Below are 26,824 nucleotides of genomic sequence, written 5' to 3'. Positions count from 1 at the left end.
CGTCATCCGGAAGGCGGCCAATGGCGCCCACTCTCACAGCGGACCCCTGGGGCTCTCTCAGTCTCCCCAAGGGCAGGAATCCCAGTGTTGTCTCCCCGCCTCCCTCCAGCTCTTCATCCTGCCTAAGAAGCGAAACCTGTATCGCTCACCAGTCCGGTCGCCAAAGGACATGAAATCAAAAGTGCACACACAGGAATGAAGCGGACAATTCTCCAGGTCAGGCATTTCCTAGTAGCAGTGCTGCGACCTTTAGTCTGGAGTCCCTGTCACCTGTTTTCCATCTGTCACTCAGAGGGCACGTGCCGGGCAAAGGAGAATCACATCGTACAGAACCTGGGACACACAGGCAAGGAGGGCTGGGCACCCTTTACTTTAATGGCAAGGAACAGACACATGCGCAGGAAAAAGGGGGAAAGGCCAGGACAGCAGCATAAAAGGGGCCCTTGAGCTTCCGGACAGCGAGCTCAGGGGGCAAAGACAGCCGGGTCCACGGACGATTTCAGAAGAGCAATGGCGGCTTCAACAAGCACCTGCACGGCGGAGCCTATGACGGAGAGAAAACAAAAATGCGGGTTCCGGACCAACGACGAGAGCACGCGTGCCTCTCCCAGGCTCCCCTGCGCCTCCCAGCATCGCCCGGAGTCCTGCCCTGAGCTCTCGGCCGGCCGCGGGCTTCAGGCCGCCCAGATTCCCTTCACTCGCCTCCGGCCCCGAGTCAGCGGGCAGCGGCGAGACACTCACCTCCAGGGGGACAGGCTCACACTCAGGACAGCGCTGGCCCGGTGAGCCAACGCCACTGCACGTCCTTTGCGCAGCGCACACTCCGCGTCCAGGGCCCTCTGCCGCGTCATGTCCCGCCCCCCCCCCGGCCCAGCGTCGCACCGCACCCTCAGCCGCCCCGGAGCGAGCGGCGGGGCGACCGGGACAGGCCAGGCCCAGGATGGCCCGGGAGGGGACGGCGGCGCCGCTCTCCTGGCCGCCCTCTCGCAGGCCCGGACGTGGCCTGTCTGCGGAGGCGCCCAGCGGCCTTGGGGGGAAGGAGGCGGGGTCTGAGGGTTGAGCTCCTACCTGCATGGGTGTGAATCCAGGCCACAGCTTTCCTCTCCAGAAGTTCCCACTCACATCTCAGGTCCTTGTGGTTGTCATGCAGCCAGAGCACGGCCAGGACTGTGGCCCAGGCTGAGGGATCCGCACCCTGCAACGGGCAGAGGCTCCCCTGAAGCCTCCACTCCTCCTCACTTCCCCCGCCCCCCGCCATGCGGCTCAGTGACATTGCCTGTCCTCCCTATGTCTCACTATGAGTCGCAAGGCAGTTCCGCCCGGAAGCCGAGGGGAGGACCCACAGCGTCCGAGGGTGCAAAGGCCTTAAATTTGAAAGCCAGTGTGACCCCCTGGACAGCGCTTGAAAGTCCCCAACACCCCAAACAGGAATTAGCCCTCTGTGATGAAAGAAACGCATGCGGCCCTGGCTGGGTGGCTCGGTTGGCTGGAGCATCATCCCGTACACCAGAAGGCTGCAGGTTCCATCCCCAGACAGGGTGCGTACGGGAGGCAGCTGATGGACGTGTCTCTCCTCCCTCCTCTCTAAAATCAATGACTATGTCTTAGGTGAGCAGTAAAATTTAACAAACTACAGAAAGAAACACAGGAGTACAGTTGCCTTTTATCTTCTAAAGCATCTTGATGGTGTTTTGGTATTTGAACCCTCACACAAAAAAAAAAAAGGAAAGAGAGAGAGAGAGATTATCAACAGCCACATTTTTAGGAGAGAAAACTGATGCTTACAAAAGGAAAACGATTTGCCCAAGTCAGCCTTTTAGCACGTGAACGAAGTGGGGCCGGACAGCAAATATTCTGGTTTAAGTCATCGTGCTCATGTAGCTCAACAGAAAGCCTCATGCGTAAAAACAGAAAACAGGCTCCTGTGAGTTTTCAGCCACGACCCGCAATTCCAGTGTTTAGAGACAACAGGTCCCCTTTTATCGTGACCTTTACAATTTGGAAGCAGCTTTCCTGTCCTCTGAGTAGCCTTGTTCCATATCCAGATCCTCAGTCCCTTTCCTTCTCCCTGTGAGGATCTGTATCAAAGCAGTAGGAGTCCCCGTGCTGGCTCTCCTGGTCTGGAAACAAGCACAGCGGTGTCTACAATCTACCTCTTTCAAGGGTGCATCAGGAGGGACATGCACTTGTAACTTTCTGTGGCCCCAGCCCCACACTCTGTAACACACAGACCTTTTCTGACATCCTTTGCCCTCAACAACCATGTTCGTGGTCATGAAAAACGTCTAGTTTCACGTGCAACGGCTCCTAAGTCACTTGGTAGCTATTCTCTACCTGTAGGATTGAGAATGTAGAATGAAAACCAGTATGTTGGTTCCTGCTCATTTCCTTTTCATTCAAGCCATGGTTCGCGTCTCTTGGGACCCTGACTTTCCTGTCTAACACTCTACCTCCCCGTTTTGTCACACACAAATAGGAAAGGATTGTCGGACATCTGCACCGACATGTCCATCGAATATCTGCACCTCCAGGGAATTCAGAGCCCGGTGGCTCTAAACATCGGTTTCAAGTTAAACAAATTCATTATTCAGTACGATGGCTGTTGAACTAGTTTGTAATCAGTCCATATACTCATCGTTAAGGACTTCCTACCCTTTGCGACAGTATGGATTATGCCAAGCGAAATAAGCCTGTCGGGGAAAGACAAATAACATACGATCTCCGTGATATGAGGATTCTAATGAACAAAATAAACTAATGACCAAAAGAGAACCAGAGACATGGAAACATGGAACAGACTGACAGCTGCCAGAGGAAAGGGGGGAGGGAGGACTCAAAGAACAGGTAGGAATGACCCAGGGACATGGGCGACAGTGAGGGGATTGGCTGTGGGGGCGGGCGCGGGGGCGGGGGCGGGGGCCCAAAGGGGGGAACAACTGGGACAACTGTCAGAATAAACAAGAAATAAAATATAATATAAAAAAAGAAATGTAATTTGCAGAAAGAAGGGTACCAATTCATGAAGATACGCATATTATCTTTTAATAATAACATAGTAAATAAATGTAAGAAAGTAAAAAATAATAAAAGATAAATATAATCAGTTAAAATTTTTCTAAAAAAGAAAAATTCACATTCCTTACTGAAATTCAGATACACCAGGGCTCTTTTAGGGTTTTAAAGATTTTCCTTATTTATTTTTAGAGATGGGGGAAGGGAGGGAGAAAGAAGAGCAAGAAAAACACTGATGTGAGAGAGAAACATCCTTTGGTTGCCTCTCAAATGCACCCCGACTGGAGATCAAAGCCCCAACACAGGCATGTGTCCTCCCAGGGAATCGAACCTGCAACCTTCCACTATGTGGGACGATGCCCAAAACAGAGTGCCACCGGTCGGGGCCAGGGCTCCCGATTCCTCTGATTTCTTGGCCGAGTCGCCGGCCCAAAGGAAACGTTAGTCTACCATGTTTTGTTCTCAGTGAAACCAAGTTAGAACTTCATGATGCTCAATATCTTCAATTAACGTTTTATACATTAATCTTATTAACCAATGTATAATGGTTTAAAATGACTCTTTTTAATTATCTCTTTTAGAAGAGTATTTTTAATAGAAATAGAGTGCTAGATGCACATATAATTTGAAGTATGCTGGTAGCCATATGTAAAAGTATAAAGGAAGGCACAATTCCTTTATTAATATTATTTGAGTTAACAATATACTTAAAATATTTGGATTGATTGAATTTTTTTCCAGAGAGGAGAGGGAGGGAAAGAGGGAGACATCAACCTGCTGTTTCCGTTATTCGTGCATTTTTGTTTCATTCTTGTATGTGCCCTGACCAGGAATCAGACCTGCTTCCGCGGCATACAGGGACGGCGCTCTACCCAACTGAGCTACCCAGACAGGGCTTACAATATCATTTTAACATATAATAAATATAAAAATAATTGTGAAATATCTTACATTCTTTCTCACGTTAAGTCTCTAAAATGATCATGTATTTCACAAGTATACCACATCTCAATCCAATTAAAAATGTATTCCTCATTTGCATGTGCCATATTCTAACAACTTAATAGCCACATCTGACCAGTAGATGCTGCATTGGTGTTGTAGTATTGGATATCTGAAGTTTTCTAATCGCCTTCCACATTTTGTAAATTCAAAATGACATTTCTCCTTTTCAGGATTTTGGCATTTGTCTTATATTTAACAATGTCTCAGTTAGAACATTTAGTAAGTTACCTTGAAATTCTGGAACGTAATTTGTTTTCATCAGCAGACCTGAACACACTTGAAATATTTTGGCCACCCCCACTAATACTTCGCCCTCCCAAGCTTCCGTAAAATTTTGCTAATTTCTGGACCACTTCCTTTAGGAAGAAGAGGAGCAATAATGGGGGTTCTGAAGACAGTCCTAGCATTGAATCCAACTCTGCCACTAACTGGTGAGACAACTCAGACACATTATTATACTCCTCCGGGCTTCAGTGTCTTCATCGACAAACAGCAACATGAACAGGATTTATTTTACTTCATTGTGATGAATAACTAAGATTGGGAATGGTAAGTGCTTAGCGCAGCGCTGGGCACAGAGTGGTCGCTCAGTGAACGGCTGTGATCATAACGAAGATGCTTGGCAGGGGATCAGGTAAAGCAGGAGAGCATCTTTGCTTCCCCTTTGTCATCCATCACTCCCGCGAGCCAGGCAGTAAGTTAGTCCCTTGTACTTTCTGTTCTAACCTACCCGGAAAAAAACCTTCGACCTCTACTCACTGGAAACTTACTTAGTCCGTGTCCCCCTACACTCTCCTTCCTCAGGCGACGCACGATTCCCCGCACTTCTCCTTATGGACTCCAGCCACGCAAACGCATACACACTCCTCCTCTCTGACTCTCACCTCGCCAGGGAGTGCGGCCGCCGCATCCTCCACACTCATCCCGAGGACCTTGGCCAGACCTTCATTCAGATCCCAGGAACCATCTGCCCTTTGGAGGGAAATCAGCTGCACAAGTTTATTATCTTCAGAGTCTTTGGGGAGAAAGAAAAAAAAGAGGATGAGGAGTTGAGAAGCTTCTGGCCCTCGGCATACTTGAGCGAGAGAGGTCTGAATACAGAGACAGGCTGCAGAAAGGGTGCAGAGCTCAGCAGATCCCACCAAGGTCCCACTTGGTCCATCCCTGGGGGACACGCGTCCTCTCTCTGACAGGGCAGGGTCGCCCCAGGGCTGCGCTGCACTTGGAAACTCAGGAACAAGAGAGAGGTAGGGGGAACCCCAGGACCCACACGGAGGTGCTGCTTAAAGTCTTCTCCAGTCCTGCTAAATGACCCTTTACACATTAGGGATATGAAGAAAAGTCTAAGCAAGTACAGCTTCAAGTTTAATTATCAAAAAAAGCAGATACAAAGGAAGCCGTTAGCAGTTCACCCCTAAGAGCAGTCTAGTGTCTGAGGCTAGTGGTATGGAACTTGCTTAAAGATCACAGAATATTCATAGAAAGTATCTCACATCTCGCTGTTTATCACATGGGATGATATACATAGAGCAACTTAAAAGGTAGTCCGCCAGAAAAACAGATCTGCTCCAATGGGAAACAAATCTACGGCTCTGAGTTTCAAAAGTCCGAGTCTGAATCACAGCTTGGCGAACATGCACAATCTAACAGTCAGTTAATCGGCAGGAGTCTCAGCCTTCTCTCTGCACTGGAGCCAATGAAGCCTGACCCATGAGAAAAAAGGGAAAGTGCCTGGAGGGCCCACACATGGCTCCCTGTCCACAGCAGTTGCCAACTAAGTCACAAAAGCCCAGCTGCTCGGAACACAAGGAAAGGGAAGGACCGAGGAACGTTTTCTGGTGAGAGAAAGGCATTGGGCAGCATCAGAGGTCTGTCTCCAAACCCAGCTTCTTAAAGGGTGATGATATAGCTGGGGCCCAAGGGGGGCGCACCTGCAGGCGAGGTGCGAGCTGCGATGGCAGAGGAGGTGAGTCTAAGGCAGGCTCAGCTCGAGGGGCTCCGGGGGAGGGGTCCGTGACCTTCGTCGCAGACCACTGAAGCTGGGCAGACCCTGGCACACACGGGGACATTTTACCCTCTCCTTGACATCTTTCAAAGAGCTTACCTCCCGGGGAGAGGGAGCCACAAGGTAGCAGAGCAACAAAGATGAGTGCTGCAGTCCCCATGGATCAGCAGGGAGACCCGAGGCCCACCTCACCTGTGCAGTGGCTTCCCACGCTGGTGCTCTCGGAGTAAGAATCAGCCCTTGGCGGCTCGGCGTCGGCCGCTACGAGAAGCATGCCTTTCTTCCTTACTGCAGCACCAGGAGATCGACACAGGCCTAGACATATATGTGTGACAGACAAGCACTGGTGAGAAAAGTCCCTAGAAAGATGCGCACCTAGGGGGTCCCGGCTTGTGTTAGTCGTGGGCCTATGGGGGTCGTAACCGTTCTTCCGGTACGAGGCGCTCACGCAGGAAAAAGGGCTCCTGAGGGCGGAGGCGCCGGTGGACAGCGGGAGGTCGGGGCCGTTGTAAGAGCAGAGAAAGTCCAGCACAGACACTGACACCTGCCCCGCCCCTCCCCGTGCTGCCCTCTGGGGGCGAAGGGCCCTGGGAATTGGAGACACGCGCGGGGTGGCCCATCCCTGTCGGCCTCAGTCACCTTCTTCCCTGGGCACTTTTTCCTCTCCCACGAGCCCAGATCCCGCACACACCCGCCCACTCTGACACACCACAGCGGCCTCTTGTGCATCTTTAGTGTCAGTACAGCAGGCTTCCCCCAACGACGTCACTTCAATCTCCGCTCTCCTTCTAACAATCTTCGCTCCCTCTCTGCTCCTCGCATGGCGGCTGCTCCAGGCACCCAGGTTTGCGAGGTGGGGTCGGTGCGGCTGGCGACCTCTTCTGTCCCCACTGCCACACCCACATCGCTCCCCTTCATCCTCACCGGGCTACCTTCCTCAGGCCCTCACTGCTGTCCACCTCCGCCCTCTCTGTCCCTGTCCACCGTTCACGGAGGTATCTGAAAACCAGATCAAAGACTTTCCCTTCAGGCCAAAGCCTGCCATCGCCCCGAGAGGAGAAGGGCCCACGGAGGTGACCCATCTGACGCCCGGATTCAAAGCTGCTTGTCAGGCTCAAGTCCAAGGGCTTCCGCTCCGTTCTACCCCAGCCGCTCCCTCCCCAGCCAGGCTCTGGCTACCACGCAGAATTGCTCCCACTGAAAAAAAATTAATTAAAAGAAATCTACTTTTAAAATACAATACCCAATTTTCCCAGCTTTCTAACTCAGATTCTCCTTGTACCTGGACTTCCACTTCATCTGGACCTTTAAGTCTTTGTCTCCTTTGTTTTTTCCTACAGAAAACCTTCCTGGCATCTTTAGTCTCTTTTCCATTCAGCCGAAATCTCAGGTTCAACACTCCACAACTCCTTTACTGCCATCTGCAGTTCCGCGTCCCTCGCTTCCTTTTCACCACCTCTGTTGACAAAACCCAACCTCAGAATTAAGCCAACGCTCTCCTCTCTTCGATCTTTCTTAGACCGAAGCTGTTCCGCACTGCTGAACTCAGTCACATGAACCGATTCCCTTTCGTAGTTTGTGCCGCTACGAAAACATATCGAAATGAAACATTTCAAAGTCAACATATCACAATGAAACTGGACCGTCCACATTCCTTGACCAATGCTCCATGTCTCCCTGAGCAGTGCGCTCTGCACATGGCCGCAGGGCCTTTTCCAACCCTCAGCTCAAACGCTTGCTCTGCACCTCTGCTCTCACGCCCATTCGCGAATCTTGCTGTCTCTCACTAAAACAACAGAAAATGATCAGACAGAAAGTCCAAAGCTTGCCTCACCGCCTCTGAACTGAAGTCTACTTCCACCCCTTTCCTTCCACACGCTGGCAGTAAGGGAAGAATGTCCCAGCGCCTGTCCTGTCCTGTGAAAGGCTAAGCCTCCCCTGCTGTCCGGGGTCGCATCCTGCCCCGCTTCCTCGCTCGCGCCCCCTCCCCCGGCTGCCCTGCCCACGCTGACCCTCTGCAGGGGCACTGCCCCGTCAGCAGCACCCCGCCCTCAGGTCCCTCTGTCCTGCAATCACACAGAGACTCACACACACACCACAGCACAGCAGCCCTGACGGTTCTCTCAGAGATACCGCTCTCTGCTCCTTCCCCTTTGCAACAATTATAAAAAGCTCAGGCACAGGCCGCGTCTCATTTCCCACCTCTCATTTGCTCTTTAACATTGGAATGTAGATGCTTTCTTCCTCTATGCCCACGGAACTGTCCTTGGTTTGAGTTGCAAGCATTCCTTTCATATTAACACAATATGCCCTTTTTTTTTAAATTTTATTTCCCCATTACCATGTATGTCTCCTATGACCTCTGCCACCTCCGCCCACCCCACCCCCCGCGACAATCCCCACACTGTTGTCTGTGTCTGTGAGTTCTTCCTCCCTCTTTTGTGTCTCGATCCCTCCTCCCCAGCCTTTTCAGTTTTACTTTCACTCCTCTGCACCCACTTCTTTTCTTGCTACTTTATTCCTTTCTCCCGTGGTTCGGCGCGTCCATCCCTAGATACCCTTCCGCGTTCCACTCCCGTCCGCTCTCACCTCGCCCTGTGCCTGCCCTCTGAACAGCCGCGCCAGCCTTTGTCGGGAGCTCTCACCGAGACGGCGGGCGGCGGAGGCAGGCCCATGTCACCGGCCTGTCCCGACGTGGCCAGGCTGCCCCTCGGCCGTCTGTGTGGTCCTGAGTCATCTATCGGCACAACTGACCACTTAGACAGGATAAATACTCAGTGTTTATGTATGCTTTTGTTTACTTTTCCTCATGTTTATCCCCTTGGATTGCTCTAAATTTTCTTGCTAAAGGGATATTTTCTAGGTTTCTAGGACAGAAAAGTTTGATACCAGTCCGAAATCCTAGATGTGCAGAGACAAGGGGGACAAGAGGACCAGTCACAGGCATTTACTTTAATTCATGTATCCAGACATCCAGGGCCCCTTGTTTTATGTGAGTTGAAATAGAAAAAAACTCACGAGCTCCAGAGAAGGGCACCATTGCAGGAGAGCAACACATCGCAGGAGAACCAAACAGCATTGGCCTTGGAACGTCACGCTGGACCACGGGTCCCTGAACCGGCTTGTTGAGATCCTTGTTGATGGCAATGAAAGCTGTCTGGGAGCTGATCACTCCGCACTCGAGGCTCACTGCCAGCACGTCTTTCTTATCATTTGCTGGAGTCTCCCCGTAGCCCATGTCCTTGGTCTGGAGGAAGGACTTGGCGGCCAGGCGGTGGACGGTGAGGCTGAAAGAGAACCACCCCTGTGACGCAGGGGAAAGCCTGCGCGCCGGCTCCCAGGAGCCTCGCCGGGCAGGGTCGGCCGGAGGAAACCACGTGGGGAGAGAGGAAACCGAGGGGCTTAAAAAGGAAACGTTACTTTAGGGAAATAATCGAGACCAAAATAGGAAAGACAAGAGGGAAGGGGAGGGGAGGAGAGAGGAGAGGGAGGGGCAGGAAGGAGGGAAAGAAGGAAGGGAGGGAGCAATGGAGGTAGGAAGTGGAAAAAGAAAATGCAGAAGGAAAACTGAATTCTCACTTGGCATCAGACTTGGGTTGTAGGGAGAATGTCACTTTATTCTCAAAGCTCTTGCCCTGGAGGGTGTACTTGAGGCAAACTTCTCCTGTTGCCTCTGCTGCCTAGAAATTACAGAAGAGTAGAAATGACGGAAGGGAGATGCACCTCGGGAAACGTCAGAGCTGGGGCAGCTCCCCAACCCCACACGCTGACACTTCTGACCGGAGACCAGGCCGCGCAGGAAACCGGAGGCTCGACCTGCCGGAGGAGGGGGCAGCCCGAGTCTGTCCGGCGAGTGCCCAGAGCAGAGTGCAGGGCAGCAGCTACTCTCAATGGAGAAACAAACAAGAATGGACTCTCACCGGCATCCTCCCAGTCAACTGGGCATAGGCGATCGACCTCTGACCCCTGAAGATGACAGTCTGTTCTGAGGAAAGCATTTTAGCAGACAGACCAGGCGGCAACTCCCAGCTCAGAGAAACGTCCTCTGCTACAGGCTGTAGACAACGTTTCAGGGCCCTAAGAACCTGAGGGAGAAAGAGAACAGAATAATAACCAATACTAATAATGGCAACAAATACTCCAACTGACGGAATGTTCATTACGCACAGGTGCTATGCAGCATGATATATGTTATACCTATTCCTTAAACTGCATCAGGAGATGGGCGTTATTACTTTTGCTTTACACATGAGGAAGGTAAAGCAGAGGAATTGAATAAATGTGAAGGAAGGCAATGTCTGGGGAAAGAGACCCTAGAGAACTAGGCATTACATAAGAAACAGCACCAGCTGGGAAAGCAGAACTTAGAAGTACCACCAGCGGGGGAAGGTGCCCTCCCCTGTGCATAGGAATCAAACAGACTATCGATTACCCACCTCTTCCCCCTGCCAGGCATACTACAATTGCCCTTATTTTCCGCACATCATTTGCATGGAGGATAGAGCACAGGACCCACCCAGATCCTACGGTGCACACCTGGAACGCCAGTCGTGACAGTCAAATTCTTAGTTTCTGTTTCTTGTCTTAAACACACAGCCCTGACCTCGTCAACCATTTTGTTTCTGGGCTGCCAAGGCCTGGGACTAAATGCCATTCCCCCAGAAACTACAGTGGGCCCTTCAACACGAAGCCAAAAGGAGCCCAGCAGGCACACAGCCCAAGGCTTGGGGACAGAGGCCGCGCACCCCAGAGGCGCTGCGCTGCCTCCGCTCTCCCGGCGGGTGGCCCTGCCGCGCCCGCTCTGGGGCCCCGCCCACGGCCGCACCTTCGGCTGCATCCGCTCCTTGCCCGTGATGAATTCCGCCGTGCCCGCCGCTGCCCGGGCGATGCCTTTTATTAGGCTGGTCGAGGCTCCTTCTCCAATACCAAAGGAGAAACACCTGCACGTGTAAAACAGGTGGATGTCACAGACGGACACTCGAGGGCAAAATCATGAAATCATACATAGCGGTCAAAAATACAGACAGGAATAGTCTACTTCCTTGACCAAAAGCGTAAGAGCTACCGCTCATTGAGCATACTCTACCTTGCAGAAGGCCACATGCCTTAAATTAATGATGCAGTTTCATCACCCCGGGACTCCGAAGAGGCAGGCTACTGTTTCATTTTGCAGCTCACCTGAGGCCCAAAGGATTTTAGAACTCTGTCCGAGACCACAGACCCGCTGGCACAGAAGGCATTGGAGTGCTGATCTGCTTGACTCCTTGGCCCTCTGCAAACCCTTACCTATTATACCGATTCTAGCAGCACAGAAAACCATGCGATAGGATTATATCCTCATCAATTCTTTTAATAACCAGTCCCAAGAAAGCGGGAGAGTTAGGAAGTCAGAGATGCTCCCCCTCAGCGCAGGACTGACACTGATCTGGGACCACATCCGCCCGGGGCGGCGGGAGGCTCCTCGCAGGACGGGAACAGCGCCTGCCGCTCCTCTCACTGGACAGCCCCTCCCTGCCCTCGCCACGGGCACCAAGTAGCTCGTTAATCTCAGTGTGGCGCCCCAAATACACCTGTCTGTACACAGAGAAGGTGCGGGCAGTACCAGTAATCCCAGCAATTCTAGACGGCAGGACGAGGGTAGTTCTCCTGCAAACAAATACCGCGCTCTTCTGGCACATGTATCGGCCCCTTTTGAACCTGGGTCGTGCGAATCGTCACCCCCGTGTCTAGGGACACCGGCACCAGGACTAATGCTCTGAACCTGGAAGGCCAAGCCAGACCGCTAATTACTGACACTTAACTGCGACAATTTTCCCTACAGATCACAGCCCGCCAGCGTCTTGATCTCATTATCTTTAAATTTCCAACAAGCTTTTGACCTGAAGGCTGGGTTCTTTATTAAGGCTTATAAAGTGGATGTTTAAGTGTTGTTATGTATAAAATGAAAACTGGCTTTAGTTTTATCAACAATAACAATATTTCTTGATGGCTCACGAGATGTCTACAGCCTAACTGCTCCATGAGACGATGCTAAGAGCAGTAACTGCATTAACGGCACAGCTCTGCGGAGCGCGCCCTTTGGGTCAAGCCGGGCTCCTGACGCTCTCCCTGGGCGCGCTCCTTTCTAACCCTCATGGTCAACTGATGAGTACAGTTTTACCTCCATTCTCAAGGGAGGCACCTGAGGCTTACAGAGCTCAACTGATCTGTCCAAACAGCTGACAAGCAGGAGACCTGGAACCTAAATATATGGCTTCCGACTAAAAGTAGAACAGCCCGGGAGAGTTCTGCTCACAGCCATGCCACACCAAGTTGTTCCAAGACAGTGGAAAACCAGGAAGCTAAACAATACTTTTAATCATCTCCTTGAAAACCTCAGACGGCTGCCAAGACTGTGGGCTGAGAAGAGGGAGAGGCGGGAAGCGAAGAGCGATGAGCCTGGTATCTGCTATCCCTTCACACCTTGAAGCAGGTGCCCAGTCCACACTGATAACGAAGGGGTTAGAAAGCGAAGCAGCTTCAGTTTGAGGCTTCCCAAAGAGAGAGTGCCCTGGGAGACACTCAGGTGTTTTAACAGAAGCCCGGAGAACTATACTCTAGAGAGGTGACTCTAAAAGAAACCAGCCATTGAATGACTGATACTCCTTAGACTCTAACTGGACTAAGAAGCAGGATTACCTGCTTCTTGTCTAGCAACCTGCCAGAAGCAAAGAGCGAATCTTCCTAGTGGACAGACAGCAGCATCTAGAGGCCCAAAATATTTCCAGAATTTTATATATACCATATCTGACTGCTAACAATAAAATTTAAAAAAACAAATGATTAGGAAATTATATACTATACTTCTAAATAACATAGGTTTTAAAAGAAATCATAATGATAGTTGGAAAATGTTCTCAAGTGACCACAAACAGAAAATGACATATCCAAATTTAGGATTCAGCTACATATATGTTTAAATTTCTCATTCTAAATACATATATTAGAAAAAAAGTTTGAAATTCAACCACCTGAGCATCCATCTCCAGATCTTAGGAAAAGAACACCCAGTATACCCACAAAAGTCAAAGGAAAGAGAATAACAAAGATAGAAGCAAACATTAATACAGAACCAATCATAGAACAGAGGGGATCCATACACTCAAAAACGCTGGTTTTTTAAAAAGATTATTAAAATTGACAAACACGAGGGCAAGAAAAACAAACAGAGAAGACGCACACAACCAACTTGACAAATGAAAAGGAAATACCACCTCTGTGTCTGCCAATGTTTCCGTCAGTCACAGCGTCTGGCAACATCAGAGGCAATTTCGTGCAAAGAGATTTGAAAATTTACATAAAGTATACCAACACCCATAAGAATCAACAACATTGATAAAAATAAAAACAGTTTTATTTCAAAAAAAGAGATTTGAAAACCTTTCCACAGAAAAATTCTCCCGGCAACATCTAGGAAACACGAAAGAAAACCTCTCAGACAATCAAAAAACAGGCGATTATTCTCAGTCCACTGCGGGAAGCCACTGTAACACTGACAGTAAAACACAACAGGAATGACAAAGAAAGTCAGTATTTCTCATGAAAACAGATTTGAAAATCCTGAGTGATTATGAGCCAACTGAGTTAAAATATATGAAAAATGTTAATAGATCACAACTAACTTGGGTTTATTTCAGGAATGCAAGGTTGGTCTAACAGATACCAATAGTCATTGTAATTCACATGCTAAAGAATAAAGGATAAAATCATGCACTCATCTCACCAGATACATAAAACACTTTTGATGTACTTCAGCAACCATTAATTATCGTTTTAAATGTCAGGAAAGAGAAAACGAATTCTCATAACACAAATAGAAGGAAATTTCCTTAACCTGACACAGGACATCTACAGAAGGACCTAGAACAAACACGCACACTATTAAAGCAACGTTAATCATGCTCCTCCTGAAATGCAACATAAGGCAAGGCTGTGAGCTATGACCACTCTTACTCAGGTTGCTATTAGAGCTTCTTTCCAGGGCAATACAGGAGGGAAGAAAATTTAAAATACAAGGATTAGGAAGGAAAAACTGACATCATTTGCAAACATAATTATCCGCAGAAAATCTAAAAGAATCTACAAATATACTATTAGAATTAATACCTCCCTTAGGCAAGGTCAACATAAATTTAAAAAACCATCATAAATAATTTCTATGTAGAAATAATCATCCAGTATATAAAATGCTTTTAAAAATACGATTTAGCCCTGGCCAGTGTGGCTCAGTTGGTTGCAGCGTCATCCTGTAAACCAAAGTTGCGGGTTCAATTTTTGGTGAGGATCCCTGCCTACGTGGTGGGTTCCATCCCGGTTGGGGTGCATGCGAGAGGCAACTGATCGATGTTTCTCTTTTACGTCAATGCTTCTCTCCCTCTCTCTCTCCCTCCCTTCCTCACTCTAAAATCAGTAAGCATGTCCTCAGGTAAGGATAATATATACACATATATATTTCAATTTTTTAAATTAGCATCAAACACCTAGGAAAAAAATCTAAGGAAAAGTTCATGAAGACCTCTATACAGAGAATTATAAAATATTACGGAGACATTTTGTGTATTGTTAGATCAAGGAAATAAGTATATTTTGGGGGAATCAAGTTTCTCATCATGGAGAAAAGAAGACACAAATGTAAAATAGGAGAAATAAAGATGTTATATTGATACTTTGGAAATAGGAGTATCAGTAAAAAATATGTTTTTCTTAACCTTTTGCTAGTTCTGTCTGCTGAAAATGCCTACATTAAATAACAGGCTAGTGGCAAAGAGTGACACCTAACATTCCAACACTGACTTCTATTTATTGTTTGCACTAAAAGGAACAGGGGTCATTCTAGAAATGACTGCCTACGGGAATGGGAATGTACAGGTGAGCCTGAATCATTCTTTTAAGAAAAAAAGGAAATATTCATAAACCAAAGAGACATGTGAAACCACATAGGAGCAAGTTAAAAGGAGCTCCCACTGGCCAAATCTGGAAATTTTGAGGATCTAAATGCATAATGAGACTAATGAATCTGAAAACACTGAAAACTGGTGAAAACTCAAAGTGTATGTTGATACAAGTAAAGGGAGAGGAGGAGGAGGACAAAGTCCTTCTTTATAGTACGATGACAATAAATATGGAAAAGTTGACAGATTAAACGTCACCATTTCATATCCACTGACAGGAATAACACTTGGGCAATAATCATCAGTGAATGCAAAAACTGCTGAGAGCAGGATGTTTGCAAAATGGCAGAGTGACCTGTCAGATACCGTCTTCAACTGAGTGGTCAAACTGGTCACCAGACCCAGTTACGTTTGGAATATTTCTTCCAAAATATTTCATATTAGTTTAAACATGATTTTAAGCAGCTGAACATGAATTCAAATTCTACAACAAACACTAGCCAGAATTCTCAAAATGTCAATGTCATGAAAGATAATGAAAAGCTGAGACATTATCCCAGAGAAGACTAAGGAGGCCTAACAATAAAATAAAACACGTGCCGAGATTTGCTCCTGGAACAAAATGTAAACAAACAGAAATCTATAAAGAGCATTACTAGATAAATGGGCCCATATGGCCTGTATTAATAAAATGGTATTATCTCAACATTAAATATCATGAATTGAGTAGTTTTATTCCGGTTATTTATTGAAATGTTTTCAATCAGTGCATAATTATTTGCATGTGAAGGATTATGATACCTGTGGCAAAAAAAGAAAAAACAGAACAAAACAATAACAGGTGAAGAAAATGTGCTAATGTTGCTAACTGCAGACTTGAGTGAAAGGTATGAGTGTCTATTGTTCTATTTTTACAATTTCTGTGTAAGTTTAGTTTTTGAAAGAAAATATTGGAAACACACATTTAGAAGAGTCAAGAAGACCTAAATAAATGGAAAGATAGACCATTTAAATAAATTGGAACACTCAATAGAATTAATACTAAGTTCTCCCAAAACTGATACAAAAAGGCAATGCAATTCTAATCAATATCCCAAGACTTTCTTTTGTGGTAAAAATTGACCAGCTAATTCTAAAATACGTACACAAAATGTCAAGAGTAGCTAAGACAATCTTGAAAAAGACCGAGGTTGAGGACTTTAATGGAAATTACTTATTTTTCAGAACGTGACATTAATTTACGAGGTGTGGCTCTAGCACACGTCTAACACATAAATCACGGAAATGGAACAGGGGCTCCAGAAACAACCCACAGGCTTCCGTGCTGGTCTGTGACAACAGCAGCATTGCCTATCAGTAAGGAAGGGAACGCTTTCCAATAAACGGCACAGTATCAATTTCATGTGCACGTGGAAAAAAGGAAAGACAGCCTGACCCCACTCCACACACGGCACAAACATAAATCTCGGCTGAACTGTAGCCCTAACTGTAAAGCAAAAAATAACAAAACTTCTAGAAAATAACAAAGGAAAATAGCTTCTTGATCTTCGGTACATAAAGACTTTTTAACAGGGCACACAAAAAACATAAAGTGCAAAGAAAAAGACGAAAAAATTAAACTATATTAAATCCAAGAAAAACTATTAATCAAAAGATAATACTTTGACAGGGAAAAGGAAAGCTATAGAATAGAAAAACTCATGTCAAGTGACATGAACAAAGTGCTTATATTTAGACCACAGAAAGAACTAAAAGCAAAGAGGAAAATATAAAAAAAACTTTAATGGACATCACAAAAGAGGACATCCAAGTGGTCAATAAAAAAATAAAAGGGTGCTCAACTTCATTAGTCATCAGAAAAATCCAAATTACAGTCATACGGAGATTCTACTACAAACCCACAAAATTCGCTAAAATCTAAAGAAACAAACTATGCCAAATTTTATGTAGAAAATGGGGTGATTGTAACCCTCATACAATGCTGGCATGAATGAAATTAACATAACTTGGAAAACTGGCATTCACAATAAATTCCACAACTATGCCAACTCAAAAAAATGTGTGAACATATGTGAAAATAATATGTATACATGCTTATATATGTGCATACACGTGTGCGCGCAAAAACTACATGTACAAGAATACAAAGATATTTACAAAAGCATTATTTTTAACAGTGAAACTGATGTCCATCAGCCATAGAATCGATAAACATATTATGGTATAACCATCCTGTGGAATACTACAAAACGACAAAAATTAACTGTATTTTCATGCAAAATATACGGGAACCTCAACACACTGCTGAGGGAAAGAACCTAAATACACAGAATAAAAACATAGTGTATAATATTTATTCTTATTCAAAAACAAGTACAAATAATCCATGGTGATATCACTCAGGAAAGCTATTTCTCTGGAGAGGTAAAAAAGGCAGTAAACTGGGGACACGACCGAAAAGAACAGAGAAGGAGAGGCACCAGTGGCAGGCCGGCTCCTGACCTGCGTGATGACGACACGCGTGGTCACGCTGGTAGTTCACTCAGCTGCACACTTCCCATTGGTGAGGCCTTCTGTCTACTTTGATAAAAATGTTTCTATTCTTAAGAGTCTTACTATTCAATGCTTTTTACACTGCAGTTTAGATAGAATATGGGACAAAGACAGCACTGTGTTATTGATGTTATTTAGAAAACTGTTTTTATTATTTAGTAGAGAGGAAACGGTGATGTAGAAAACATTCTGTCAGCTGGCAACACTAAAATTCTTGAAGCATTCCGTCCTCTAAAAGGAATGGGAACGCTGCTCTCATGAGGCCCTAGATTACATGTGGCACTACTTGGGTCAGTCAGAAATCACTTTATCTACATACCTGTGCTTCAGACGATTGCTTTTAACCTCTTTAATGACACTAAATGTGTCGTTAACCTCTCCATCTGTGAAAACAAAAAGCTGAACACAAGAGCCATTCATCAATCTCTGTGGACTTTGTTTTTAAAATACCAAAATTTGCCCCCAAAAACCCAACTATTCCACGCCACAGACACTGATGCCTCTTCAGACAGGTGTGAAATCTCTAATGGGACACTGTCACTTGCACTGTGTCATGTGGTTTGTACTGAGCCCCTGGGCATTTCGATCACCCCCCGCCCCCTCCACTGCTAGGTTCACCTACAGCTGCTCTGGCAGCCACCGAGGAATGTCCATCGCCCACACGTCGCAGCACGCTGCTGAGGAAGAGGAATCCCACTAAATGCCCCTCGTCTTCCCCTCCTTACTACACAGCAGACAACTCTGAATGGCATGCCACAGTTAGACAACCCTACAGAGAATCTCGGGGCTAAGCGTCCTTGAACAGAAATGCACTCTCTCTGGCGCCCTCTGTCGGCTCCGCTCCGACTCGTACCTGCAGAGGATGGCCCGGGATGGAAGGGCCGCTGTAAATGCTCTTGAGTGGCGCCAAGATTTCCGTGCCGCCTAGGTCAGCCTTCAGGAGCATGACTCTCTCCAGCGCCTCCGCCATGGTCTGCTGCGTGTACTGCACACTATTCCTGAAAAGAGCGCGCGCTCAGGGACGAAGCTACTCCACACTGTCCAGCACTCGGTTCCTCCGTCCAGTTGAGCCCCACGGTAAACAACCTCACCTGAAAACCCCAGTGCCAAAGTCCACTCTGCTGTAACCCCTTTAACAATCGAGCCCTTTCTTTAGAGTACCTTTTTGAACTCTATGAGTTTCCTAGAAACTTACGGAAAGAATGCCTCAAAGGTAGATCCAAATCCATAAATGTTGAAATAACAGCCTAGAGGCAAACTCTTTAGCAGCACAATCAGTGTTTCCTGAAGGAAGAGAGTAGGAGGAGGAGCCCGTGAGAGAGGGTCCTCTCAGACGCACAGATGCCAACCCAACCCTGAGGGTGTGGCCGTGCACCCCCATCCCTCCTCCAGGCCCTGTGTTCCAACGCCAGCCTCACAGTGTCTCCTTAGCTGTAGTTCAGCTGGAAACAGGCCCAAAGTTCCACATGGACTCTAGCTGAGCCCTTGAGTCTCATCCTCACTGGCGCACGTAAGCACGTGGCCACATGACCGGAAAGAGAAAGAACTAGCTTCACCTTGGCTGCCTGTATGCGCTGCTGAGACTTGTCCTGGTTATTCATGGGACACTGCATACTTCCTGAGCGGTCCATGAGGAAGACAAATTCTCCACACATCATCGGCGGCTGAGCTTCTGGGATATCTGGGTAGAAACTCACCATCGCAGATGGATCTCCCATCAGACAACCTACTCGGGAAGGAAAAGGACACTGTAAGAAGAAAAGGAACTCAAACATACACACTAACGACACCAAGAATCGATTGTAGTGACTTACAGAGCAAGCTGAGAAAACCCGAATATAAACCACGCTTTCACCTTTGTACTCTAACTTCCAGCAAAGGTTCTGAGGTGAGTTAGAAACATGTAAGTGGTAGAAGCAGCACAGATGTTAAAGAGAATGAAGAGGTTAGAGGTTACCGGGAACAAGAAAACATTAAAATACTATAATTGGGTGCAAGTTTCCCAGCAGCTACGCAAATTAGTGAAATACATTAAGTTAAAATGTTCCAGCATTTGCCAGAAGAATCAACCTCACTGATTTGCAGAGACACATTCTCCTCAAATCAAATCAACAGGAAATTTATCACATGGGTTCTTGTTTAGCTCTCCAGTTACAGCTTTAAAGAAATGAGGGCCATGTGGACAATTCTTTGGTTGACAATGCATGAGAGCTGACCGCAAAATGAGTGTCGCACACACCAAGGACAGCCCGTCTGCTTGGGGTACGGCGCACTTCCCGATACCCTCCAGAACGAGAGAAGCACCGGGATGTGTGCTGGAACCATGATAGTATCACCCGAGCAGAGGATGGAGGAGACCGTGGGAGCGGGCCCGTGTCACCACGTTGTCAAAGCCATGGTTACGATTTTATTTTGAGGAGCACGTGAAAACTGAGGAATGGAAATGCTAGTTTTAAGACACAGGTGTAACGGGGATGGCTGATTTACATAAACTCTAGCCTCGCAGTTCAGAGAACGGGAGCAGACAAGAATCGAACGCCAGCATCCTGTCTGTGCCGCAGCCTTCCCCGGACGGCAGGCTTAGCTTCTCAGGGGCCCGGGACTCACCGTGACTACAGGGCTGACCGAGTCCACTCGCTTACACACAAAGTACTGCATTAGCCCAACTGCTTCCGACTACAAGGGCGAGGCTCAGCAAATATTTGACAGCACATCGGTTCAAGAATGACTTTTACATAACCCAGGTCTCTGGATATAAGGTAGCTGAGTATCCTTGCTTCGTCAAGGTAGTAATTACCTACGTCAAGTGTACATTTAGAATTAAGTGGCATAATTCACTTAAGGAACTCAATCTAGGGCTCGATTCAGAGTAAGCTTATAATTTCATAAAATTAAAGTTTTTGATACAATTATTGGTTTTAGATTGTAAACATAATTTTTTTAAAAAAAATCATGTTCTTAGTATGGTGAGTACATTCTAAGTTTAAGAAGTCTACTTTGCATTTTCATCACGGAGACGAACGTCCCCATTGGCAAAGCGCTAAATGGCTGAGGCGCTGCCAGCTACTCTGCACTTCTGAGTAGAGGTGGGAGCAGCAAGCCGTCTTGGCCACACACACACGATCTGGAAAGCAAGCCTTGAGTGGCCCAGCTGCAGGGGACTCACGAGGCTCCTCAAGGCTGCCCCCGACGTCCCCTGGTCTACACAGCTGCTCACTGGGGACCAAAGGCGCAATCTGCAAAGCGGCCGACAGACCTTCTTGGAGGGACAGGCACTGAGACCTCAATCCTTACCTTGTAAGATGCAACATTTTAAAACTCTCTCTGGCGGATTCAAATAATCCTGACGAAAACCTGGGTCACTGTTCTGGGAGCCTTTCAGGGGCACACAAGGGGAGCTCGCTAGAGGAGGGGAAAGCCAGGCAACTGATGTGCGAAGAAGACAGAGCGGGGAGCTCCATGGGACGGGAGCGAAGCACACCGGCTGAGGCCGGGACCGCCTCCAACAGGTTTAGCGGGGACAGCTTGCCCGGGAAACGACGGGGCAACGAGTGAGGGCAGGCTAAGGAGTTCCAACCTCTCAGCTCGGGGCTGAGGCTAGCTCGGCCGAAGGGTCCCAAGGACATAGAAGAACAGCCTATGGAAGACCAACTATAGCTAATTGTCTTCAGAGCAGCAGTAGTTACAGAAATACGAGCCTAGCCCAAGACGTAGTATTTGGCCGTGATGTTGCCCAAGCACGCGTCCGTGCCACCAACGTGGACCACGCTTCAGAAGGGGCAGTGTCCCCCGCCCCGGTTACGCCTCAGGGTCTCTGCAAGCAGGAAGAGGAAGCCCAGGAAGCCCCAAGGGCGCAACTGACTGACATGTGCTCTACCAGTTATAATCAAAAGTGCATACACACTAAGGAAAATCTAGACCACCAGAAAAATTAAAGAAATGTGAACACTGAGCCTATTAGGAAACTAAATTGAGACTTAGAAAGTAAGACCCCAGGATAAGATTAGAAAGCTCTCAAGACAGATGGTGGTGACAAATACACCACAAGGTGAACGTGTGTCAGGCAACAGAACTAGATGTGTAAAATTATTATAATGGTAAAACACCGGTTATATAAATTTTATTAATTTTAAATTTTACACATTTAGGCCAAATTACTAGTTTTCATATACTTAAAATTTATGTCATAAATTTTACCACAAAAAGAGAATTCTGGGTAACAATACTTGTTGGTTTGATAAATCAATACATAAGTTATTTATTAGATAAAACAAATTAAGAAAATAAGCTGGGTCTTAATCTAATCACAATTAATACTTGCATATCTCATGTGGTTTTAAATGTTTTTCTTAATCCATAGGTTGGATTCTTTTAGTAATCTGTCTGTTTACTTTTATTTAACAAACTCTGGAAGCCTTTTATTCCATATTATTTCAACCTGTGAAAATACATTATTTTGGTTGCTGCGAAATAACTCATCAAGTAATCCTAGCATGCTGAATTTAGCTCCTCTAAGATATTTTGAGGACATTTAGTGAATACCTTTACTTACATTTAAATTTGTTTCCTTAGGTGACATTCTTAAAATTGGAATTACCAAAATGAACATTTATTTTGACACATGTGGCCAAATTCCTTCGCAAAAGCTTGATACCAAAGTATTTTGCTTAAAGCAATCTATGAGGGCACCAAATTCACCTCATCTTTTAGAGCGCGAGCCTTTACCAGATTTGGAAATCTTTGATCATTGGAAAAGTAAAAAGGTTACATCATTATTTTTATTGTATTTTCATTTATACTTGTAGAGATTGATTATTGTCACATGCTCATAACTTAGCCGTGTTTCCCTGTGCATTCTATTTCATGTCCTTTGTCCAATTATCTACTAACTCACTTCAATTTGCCTGTACGACATAGTCACATGGACATGATATTCATTGACCTGAACCATTTTTGCATCCCTCAGTGTAAGCTATTTCAGTTTTTTACCCACTACTGGATAGAAGGAAGAAAAAGAAAGTGAGGTTAATCTGAGGGTAACTTAAAGACAAGGGTTCCCCCATAGGAGGTAACTACCAAGGACGGAAGAAAACACCTGGCTTTGCTGTGGGGCTCCCCATCTCCACAGCTACACTGGGGGCGTGCACCTCGCTGTAGTAAATCAGAAGTTCCACATCTCGATCAAATTTGTGCCCATCAGCCAAGGAAACCTGGGATGGGGACAGGCAAAGAAGCCACGTTAGCACTATGGATGCCTGCAAGGATGGAGAGGAGGCTCTGGAGATTAATGCAGATAGGAAAATTAGGGGAGGGTCAGTCAGAGGGCGGTGGAGGACAAGGAACACAGGGTGATCCCCTTGGGTTCCTGGGGGAAAGCGCGGAACAGTGAGGAAAGCCTGAGCGAGGAAGAAGATCAGGACCCAAGAACAGGGTGCTGGCAACAACACTTTTCTCTTACTAATCACCTGAGCAGAAGTCTTATCTCCGAGGTACTCCATGGGACTCAAGGGGCAGTTGCACTGGATCCTCTCGATGCCGTGCTGGGAACTGACGGTGGCGACCAGGCTGAGCGTGTAGGGCAGGTCCCCCAGAGGGACTACAGGAATCCCCCTCTCCTGCGGCCGTCCTACAGGAAGTTACCGTACTGTGGTTTCCCTTCCCACCCTTTCTGGCACCCCTACGCCCTTCAGGGGCTTTCCCAGGGCGCCACCCCCGCGACCCTCTGAGGAGGAGGGCACTCACTGGAGAGCTGGTACCGGGGATTCAGGATGGCCGGGAGCACGTAGCGCAGAGCCCCGTCTGCGTCCAGGGGCAGCTCCTGCACGTACTTCAGGGTGACCGCCGCCTTCGACCCAGGGGGCAGGTTCCCCACGTTACAAGAGAAGATGTCCCTGGAGTCCCTGTCCTCCTCCAAGAGGAAGGCTTGGTGGCCCTGGCTGAGGGCCTCCGCATAATTGGCGTGGGCCTAAGGAGACCAAGGGGAGAAAGGCGGTATCACAGGTGACGTGTTTGATGAGGAGATGAGGGGCACAGAAATGAAGCCTGGTGGGTGAGACGTCCGGTCTGGCCAAGTTCACAGCTGCACTTCGAGGGCCTCTGAGTGACTCTTCCCTCCGATGGTTTTAGGGGAGCGTCAGTCGGAGGGCAGTGCCGGACAAAGCACTCGGTATCAGCGCTTTCGTAAAGCCCGTCCGATACGGATCCTGAAGGGTACGCAACACAGGGAAAAAAGGGAAGCGATAATGTACTCATCCCTGGTACCTTCATCCTCTCCTGTAATTCCGCCACTATTTTCTTCCCGTCCACCAGGGCCTCAAAGCCGAAGACGGCCGAGTCTTCGTCCATGGGGAAAACAAAGAAGGCCTCCAAAGGAACGTTCTCCTCGTTCTCATAGTTTAAGGTAGCAGACACACCAGCCACAAACTCACGAATGGACACGGTCACAGAGATGCTCTTCAGGGGCACTGGAGACAGACCGGAGTTCAAGAGTTCAACAGCATTTAATACAACGTCTCCTGCGGGCCAGCATCGTGTTGGGTGCCATAGCTACAATGGCAAGGACGACTCACAAATCAGACTCACCTGGCTCATTTTGGCGCGTTATTAGACCACAGGCGCACACCATGGTGGCACAGCGTTGCTGTGGAAGAGACACATCGTGAACAGAGGGCCATGGTGGGGGTTATCTATTCAAACACCAGTACCTTGTGTGCTTCTCTCGGGCGAAAAACTCTATTCAGAGGGCTAATGATGGAACTAGGAAGGAGAAAGTAGCTGAAAAGAAGGGGACAAAGTGCCACTAGTAAGGCTCGTTTTCAATGCCCGGCCCAGGTTGAAAGCTGTCAAAGTCGCCAAGTGCCTGCTAAACAGGAAATCTCTGAAACACCCTAAGGCTGGTTCAGACACCAGGTCCGCCTTTCGGAAGTGCACTGACGATACCAGTCCGTAGGTGTATTCAGTAGGTGATTAACTTAATCCCCTCTGAACCTCAGTATTCTTTCGAAAATGAAAATCCTAATAACCTGCACATCATATATGCATCTGTGAACTAATACGTATGAAGTTTTAGAATGGGGCCTGGCCTATAGGAAGCATTTTAATCAATGACAATGCACATTAATATCGTTCTTCTTACTATTGCGAATAGAACTTGGCTGTTCCTTTGCATCATGCTATTCAGAGACCTGCGCTTAAGAAGTTGCCTGATACCAAAGGGCCCCATGCAACTTAGATAACTTACCTCATACCTTTTCCTTTGTGGTTTATAATTGAAAGCACTGTTTGTTTTCTGTCCAAGATATTAATATAGCATATATTCAACATGTCCTCTATTTTATGTCAGGCCATCCTACACATACCTTCCAAATTTTATTATTCTCTTAGACAACCATTTCATGTGATATAGCACCACAAAATGTATGCACATGGGTTACAACTGACTTTATAACCTTTGAATCCAAACAATCAACAGGTGGCTCTGGTCCTAGTCTCTGGCCCTGAAGTCACAGGAAGCCGCCCTCCAAACCATTCTGAACTGAGTCATCAGGGAGCTGCCTCTCCCTGCCTGTCGCAGGCTGACCTCAGCTGCAACCTCCAGCACCCATCAGGGGGGGATTTTTACTGAAAATAAACATTAGGGAACCAACATGTAATTGCCAGGAACAGAGAGAATGCGGAAGTGAATCTAATGCACTTACCTGGAGCCCCAGGGTCCCACTGGGGACCCAAATTATCATTCAGGAGCCCACAGGCCAGAAAAGCAGGCCGGCTCTTGAGAAAGGTAACTTTCCTTCCCTGAGCAACCACCCCGCACCCCCCAGCCCCCTAAGGGGCTCCTAAGCTTGTGGCAGGACTATCTCAGGCCCTCTGTGCACACCCCAACCACCATAAAATGTGGGCCCTACTCAATCAGCCCGGAGCAAAGGCCCCGCGCTCACCCATCTGGCAGCAATGGTGTGTCTTGTACACCACGCCCCATATCTACAGGTCAGCGCCAGTAAATCAGGCTTTTTGTGTTGTGTCTGTTTCTATTCTGAGGAACTGGGTAAAGATGGACTGGGCAGCAGGGCTCCTACGGAATCGACACAGGGAGGGCCGCCCTGGCTGTGGGGAGAGGAAGGCGGGCTCAGGCACAGGGTTTCCCTGCACACACTTGACCAGGTATGTCCCCTGGTAACACCTGCTGTGCCTGGGGGAGGGAAGAAACCCTAGGAACCCCAGCGGGGAGCTCCAAGCAGGGGAAGACAAGGAGAGAGGGGTGCGGACCTGAAGAAACTGCCGAGCCACCAGATCTGTCTCTGGGCAGCACTGGCCACGGGTGGCTTCAGGTGAACAGACTGAGCAAGGGGTGTGTGTCCTGCAAAGAAATAGGCTTCCTTTCCGATTCCAACCGAACACATCCCTCAAGGGGGAATCGTGCCTTCCTGCGCCGGCTCCCCCACTCTTCCCAGTGCACCCTCTGCTGGCTCTGAGTTAGTCCTCCCGGGTCAGGGTAGCATTTCGGAAACGAACGTGGCCTCGCGTAGGCAGACCGGCCACAGCAGCGGAGTCTTGAACCCCAGGCCGCTGGGAGAACAGGGGCGGATCCGCGAACCCAAGGCCTGCGCCAGGCGGGACCCTCCGGTTCCGGGGCCCGGCCCCGGGGTCCTCCCGCGGGGGCGCCGGAGGCACAGCGGCCACACCCTGCAGCCCGCGGGCCCGACCGAAGCAGAACCCGGGATGCGACGCCGGAGGCCAGCTGGGCGCCGAGTGCCGCTTCCGTAAGACCCGGGAGTGACTTAACTTTCACCCTTTCCGTCCTAGAGTTTCAGCATCCAGGTATCGACAGAAGGGGTCTGAGCTGTTCCCCTGAATTTCTATACATAAGGGTGTGGGGGCTGCACTCCGATTAGATGGGGGTGGGGGGGGCGGCGTGGAGCTCCATTTCCACAGAACAAAATTAAATAAAACTGAGGAAACACCGATTGTCCACAGGAAAGAGGGACAAAAAGAGAAGACGAGTGAGACAGAACGAAAAGAGGAGTGGGAAAAGGGGCCTTGGCATTATAGGCGATGCCTAAATCCCACCTCCAGCCCCCCACCAGCTTCCCCCAACCTGCCACACCCGCCGAAGCCCCCGGCGGGGCGGGCTCGCACGAGGGACTCAATTCTGTGCCCCGAGGGCCGGCCGGCACAACCCTGCCTCGCAGATCTGCAGCTGGAGAGGGGGGTTAGGAGGGGCGGGTCCGGGGCGTCAGGGACGAGACGGGATCCAGCCCCGGCGCTGCCGCTGGGCACCTACCTTCCGTGTCCGTCCTGGTCCGGAGCTTGTGAGAGTCTG

General features: G+C 48.1%; 1 protein-coding gene across 2 annotated transcripts; it reads right to left on the bottom strand.

Moving 5' to 3' along the window:
• On the bottom strand, positions 1-26,824 carry LOC129075392 (von Willebrand factor A domain-containing protein 5A-like). 2 transcript variants are annotated; one of them, XM_054579487.1, is made up of 18 exons: positions 26,786-26,824; positions 24,088-24,145; positions 23,767-23,969; positions 23,248-23,470; positions 22,971-23,131; positions 22,601-22,715; positions 19,062-19,231; positions 18,701-18,789; positions 18,359-18,503; positions 17,825-17,904; positions 10,848-10,962; positions 9,943-10,107; positions 9,602-9,702; positions 9,041-9,309; positions 6,215-6,337; positions 4,902-5,032; positions 1,069-1,195; positions 1-544 (listed from the first exon to the last, which is right to left on the bottom strand). In XM_054579487.1, exons 2-18 carry the CDS (start codon positions 24,128-24,130, stop codon positions 465-467), a joined length of 2,340 nt encoding a protein of 779 aa, XP_054435462.1. In that variant the 5' UTR covers positions 24,131-24,145; positions 26,786-26,824; the 3' UTR covers positions 1-464. The 2 variants fall into 2 exon arrangements, with proteins under 2 accessions (XP_054435462.1, XP_054435463.1); XM_054579488.1 differs by lacking the exon at positions 26,786-26,824 and adding an exon at positions 25,771-25,880.

Source organism: Pteronotus mesoamericanus, unplaced genomic scaffold (genome assembly GCF_021234165.1).
Source record: "Pteronotus mesoamericanus isolate MK-2021 breed Mesoamerican mustached bat unplaced genomic scaffold, CSHL_Meso_final contig_53, whole genome shotgun sequence".
Taxonomy (NCBI): domain Eukaryota; kingdom Metazoa; phylum Chordata; class Mammalia; order Chiroptera; family Mormoopidae; genus Pteronotus; species Pteronotus mesoamericanus.
The sequence above is the reverse complement of the archived record's forward strand: the minus strand, read 5'-3'. Positions and strand labels throughout refer to the sequence as shown.

Bases quoted from the DNA above. Each gene is read 5' to 3' on its own strand.
- LOC129075392 (XM_054579487.1), bottom strand. From the start codon at position 24,130: ATGGTGTGCGCCTGTGGTCTAATAACGCGCCAAAATGAGCCAG. The intron at 23,970-24,087 runs GTGAGTCTGATT...GTCTGTCTCCAG, and splicing joins AACGCGCCAAAATGAGCCAG to TGCCCCTGAAGAGCATCTCT. The intron at 17,905-18,358 runs GTACGAGTCGGA...TCTTGTGTTCAG, and splicing joins TCCCGGGCCATCCTCTGCAG to CTTTTTGTTTTCACAGATGG.